The following is a 4898-nucleotide window of genomic DNA, read 5'->3' as shown; positions in this document are numbered from 1 at the left end:
TATATATATATATATGTCTGGAACTATCGATCATTGAGCAGGTGTGGTGTACTAATGATCCAGATTCGTTAATGCGCACTTACCTTATGCTTCATCATTTCATACGTTTTAGTATGTATGTTTCGTGGCAAGCATTCATCAATAATGACTAAGTTGAAGGGGCGTTGCGGAGAGCGAAAGTGTATTATACGAACATGGAAATATACATACGTATACTTGCATGAAAAAATAAACAAATAATGTATATTCACGTGTATATATGTATATATTGCAGGTATCAAGCCTTCCGTCAGCACCTTAAAACAAATATGCCATCGCGCTGTTCGTCGGGAGATAATCGCACGACCGTCAAACACAGACACGTGGAGATCCCAAATGCCACAGGATCTGAATCGTTGGTTGGATGCGACTAAGAACGACTGGAAGCTGGAGACCAGTCGATTGGTTCTGTAGTGGTCAGCTGTTTACATGACTGTAGTTTAAATTTTCGGAAGCAATCCCCTGCATCAGCCGGATTGTTTGAAACGGCGGTGTGAATTAGGGGTTTTTTCTGGAACATGTATTCCAGATATCTACAATTTTGGAGGTAGATTGAAAATGGGAGGTAGTAAACATTCACCTGGTAATGGTGAAGTATCATTGAAGTTAGTTAATTTTACTCATATACAATAATGAAGGAAATGTGACTTTAATTTGCAACTCCAATCCATGCTGAACAGCACCGTGCTTGGTGAACTTACATCCTATTGTATGGTTCAGGCGTAGTGGAACTGCGAGCTGTAAATCTAGACACATGCATACCGACCAATAGAGTGTCATCAATATACGTATATATGGCTATGTGTACAACACTCTGAGGTATGTATCGGTTTATCCACTCTCCAGTGACGTGCAGATGTAGTCCAAACTCTTAAGATCTCTCACAAGTATCTCTTGTATATGGTAAGCCCTGCTGTAGCTCGATTTCTTGTCCATCAGCCGGTGCATCGTGCTTACAACTAACGCCTGACATATCTAATATTCACCAAAGCATAGTGAAGTACCGATGTCTGATTTTTTATACCGTCGTCTGATTTGTTTGTACTCTTATAACTAAAGCCTGACATATCTAAAATCCACCAAAGCATAGTGAAATACCGCTGTCTGATTTGCTGTCTGATTTGTTTGTACTGCTGAACTGTTCCTCTCGCCCCGTTCAGCACTATTGTAGTTTTATTGTCCAGCCCTGCACTTCCGCACTCAAGGGACCATGATCGCATTGCTTCCACAGTGCTTTCTAGCGCATACTGGCTAGTGCTATGCAAGTAGCGGCCTCCTGGGAGTAGACACGACCAGCACTATACCATCGGCAAAGGCCTGGCATGAGCAAGTAATGCTGTTCAGCCCTATAGTGTATTGCATTATGGTCTGATTCACAATCCTGGCCTCAACCGAGTCGGTGTTGTTTAAATAAATTGCAATCGATCATGACTCTTTACCGCGAAACTAGCATTTTTCCCGCCTAGTCATATATAAACTGGCCATGTAATCTGTCGGGTGATCAACAACCAAGGCCAACTAGCTGACCTTCTTATGGATGATACGTTTCTATCAAAGGTACTATAGGATGCTTGCAATAACAATTGAGCACAGCCAGCAGCGAAGGTCTAGCCATACCGCTCTAGCCATATTGGGCTCACCGTCTGTCACAAGTGAGATACTACATTCCGGATTAATTCAGCATATTGGTCTATCAGCATAATTGGTCTAGCCCATTTCCGTCTTGCCATCACACCTCGCAATCTAAATCATCCGGTAGTTTTTCTAGTAGCGACCAACCGGCCGTGGCCTTCATTGTCTGGCCAACCACCCAGCCAAGTCATCCGCATCCATAGCCAGATAGCCAGCCTTCTCCTCGGGCGTGTACGTCCTGATCGGCGGGGATACAGCGTGCACTAGATAGTTTTGCACGGCTCTTCGCAGCGACTTCTGCGACGGCGGACTGGACGCCCGCGGCTGTCCCACCACAAACGCATCGAATGGATGGTACTTCTCAATTGTACGTGAGCTCGAGAATCCCTGGGAGGCGTCCTGGGTTGCCGACATGGCCTCTGCCCGGGCTTGTTGCTCTGGCGTCTGCAACTGCCAGAGTGGTCCCCTGGTGCGCTTGTACCGTCGGTTTAACATCAGTCGCAGAACCCTTCTGACCGCGGCCTCGGCCATGGCGGTGGTGTGAGAGTGCAGATCTAGCAGCCCGTCGTGCTTGAGGTTAATCCACGCACGCCAGTGGTGCGCTTGCACCATGTACTCATACAGTGCATCGCACACGTCCAGTTCGCCCATCTCGGCCCCTTTATTTATGAGGTACTTGGGGACAAAGGCATCCAAGCCAGCCGTATCATCGATGCCACGCTGCAGCACCGTGAACATCTTCTGGCGCTCCTTGGCTGCCAAGCAGGTCTTGGACACGGCGAGATAGATGCGGTCATTCCTGGGCACATTCAATGCAATCATCTCACCCAGGAAGACGATCGTTTGCGGCCAGTTGCTGTTGCGAGAGTGTGCTTCGAGCAAGTACAGATACATCTCAGTGTCGCACTTCAGCTTCTCCCTCGTCAGAACAGGTTCAACTCCAAGTACTTCCTGGTGTTTCTGTGCCTGATAGAATCTTCGCATCGCCTCTTTACACGTCCGAGTACTAAGGCGTAAATTCTTCTTATTCGCTTTCGTAAACAACATGGCCGCGCGGTCGAGGTTTTGGTTTTTCAATGCAAACTGAATAGCTCCCTCGATTGCTCGCCGTTCTTTTTTCCCGCCTTTATAAACTTCTGGTTCAACCTTCGGAGGCGGTATTCCGCCAGAACATGCTTTATGATTTTCTATATCTATCTCTGCAGATCTCTTGTTGATTTCCTTGTTTATATGAATGTTATCCTTGAGCACATGTCTACTATTAAACGTTGCACCGTGTCCCGATGTTTGAGACACTCCAACCTGTTTGTCAGTTCCATCTATCGGTACGCACAAGTCATCAATCATATCGAGCATCGTAAGTTTGTCCAGATCTTCCGCTTGATCAATATTCATGCTCGTGAATGCTTGTGAGCGTTTATCTTCAGTAGCGATGCATATATTTTCTCTTGAATTTGTTGTGGATGTGTGCAGCATGCGATATGAAATAGAAGAGCCGGGTGTAATACAATCAAGGATTCTGATATATTCATACTGGTTAATACATCGTTTTACACTTTGACAATTGCCCCTTCCCTGTACATGCAAACATCGTGGCCTGACGTATCTACCCTGTCTCATCAAAATCTCGCCGCAATAAAAGGGTATGTGACGGCGTGTGGTCATGCTTCCCATCGCAAGCTGGTTTCCCTTAAATAAAGTATGTGTTGATCGCATCCCTTTCACGGTACATCTTACACTGCTCATTATCAACCTACGAGTGCACTGCATAATGAAAGATTAGTTGTATCGGTAGCCTTTGCAAGTATAGCTAATACTGAATAGACGACGCAAACTCTTTTGAAACAGTGCTCGGTGTGCGTTCGGCACTCTTCTTCACGCTATGATCATCCCTTGAATTTTATGTATATAGTTCGATTATGTGTGTCTTTTCTATTAGGATAATGGTGGTCTTCCCTTTCCTCCTGTCAGTTGAGTAAGCGTACACTAGCTCTGTCTGACCTTTGAACTCAGAGACTAAAGATTTTAAAATCACTAAATATCGAGTATTTAGTTTTTATAAAAATACACCCTCTTTACATTTTACATTTACTCGCGAAGTGAATAGAACTTTAAGGATTTAGGGTTTAGGGTTCATTTTTCAATAAATAAATAAAAATGTCAGCCTTCTTTTGAATGAACAGTGCAGACCACAGACCCCTTCAGCTTCTCCCCTGGTAGGAGGTCAAGCGCACAAGGGAAGAGTTTGCATTGCCCTTGATATCTTTTAGTCTTGTAGTTCGCATTGTCCTTGATCTCTTTGTATCTTATAGTTTGTAATGCCATTGATCTCCTTCTATCTTGTGCGTCACATGCGCTTACTGGGTGTAATCATTTATTCATGGATATAACTCGCATTTTTTCGTATAAAGCGCCAATAAAAGTCAAAGGTACTACGACGTCATTCTACACTCCCTTTCTTTTTGTTGCGCATCATGCGGCCCATATTTGTCGCGAAGACGATAGTAATAGCCGTTTGAGCACCAACTTCACAGTTGTTTACGCATGCGCTCAGCCATTGATTAGTATCGAATCACCCATGACTATTCTCGAGCAATCGGTTGCTTCTAATTACTATGCTCTTTTCGTCTTTTCGTTGACGGGTGAAGCTTGAGAGTAACCAAGACCTGTAACAATAGAATGAAAATGCGCTATATGAGCAAGTACAATCACAGCTCAAGCTTTGTGCTCTACATTGATCATAGGAAGTGACAATTGGCCTTGTTCCCAAAGTTGCTTCGAGATAGACTTTATCGTCAACTAAGACCGCTCGGTTTTACCAAGAAGCCTCATATGAGGGCGCATACAAGCATTCGATCCAAAGTATCATTTAAATTCAGGGATTCACGCAAATGATCAACGTAGCAGGGAGCCACACTGTACCAACCGGTCTAAACATATTGACATCTCATTATCTGCATATATGCACGTGTTCATAAAAATCAAATGTAGCTACCCACACTTTTCGACTTCATATCAGCGAAGTATTAGCGCTGAGGCCACTATTTCCGACGTAGCAGTTGTTTAAACAAAGCAGTGTGCCGTAATACCATAAAATTGCATGGACTCGCCATTTTGGCAGATCCTGCCCCGATAATATGTTTCACACATCAATGTTTGCGTGCACTTTATACACGAGGACATAGGATGAAGGATTTAGGATGTAGGATACACACACACACACACAC

The 4898-nt window shown here is 44.3% G+C and overlaps 3 protein-coding genes across 3 annotated transcripts in view; 1 reads left to right on the top strand and 2 right to left on the bottom strand.

Annotated features, from left to right (window-relative positions):
- SARC_07140 (hypothetical protein) overlaps positions 1–3548 on the top strand; it is an 8625-nt gene extending 5077 nt beyond the window's left edge. The window contains exon 9 of the mRNA XM_014298925.1: positions 275–3548. Coding sequence (XP_014154400.1) covers positions 275–453 — 179 coding nt within the window. The 3' untranslated portion in view covers positions 454–3548. The remainder of the gene's footprint in view (positions 1–274) is intronic.
- On the bottom strand, positions 661–3684 carry SARC_07139 (hypothetical protein). Its single transcript, XM_014298924.1, has one exon. The coding sequence runs from the start codon at positions 3439–3441 to the stop codon at positions 1831–1833; it is 1611 nt and encodes a 536-aa protein (XP_014154399.1). The 5' UTR covers positions 3442–3684; the 3' UTR covers positions 661–1830.
- A 347-nt stretch (positions 3685–4031) lies between these two features.
- Positions 4032–4898, bottom strand: part of SARC_07138 (hypothetical protein) — a gene marked incomplete at its 5' end in the record, with an annotated part of 11793 nt that continues 10926 nt past the window's right edge. The window contains one exon of the mRNA XM_014298923.1: positions 4032–4337. Coding sequence (XP_014154398.1) covers positions 4278–4337 — 60 coding nt within the window. The 3' untranslated portion in view covers positions 4032–4277. The remainder of the gene's footprint in view (positions 4338–4898) is intronic.

This window comes from Sphaeroforma arctica, assembly GCF_001186125.1.
Source record: "Sphaeroforma arctica JP610 unplaced genomic scaffold supercont1.546, whole genome shotgun sequence".
In the NCBI taxonomy this organism is placed as follows: Eukaryota; class Ichthyosporea; order Ichthyophonida; genus Sphaeroforma; species Sphaeroforma arctica.
The sequence above is the reverse complement of the archived record's forward strand: the minus strand, read 5'-3'. Positions and strand labels throughout refer to the sequence as shown.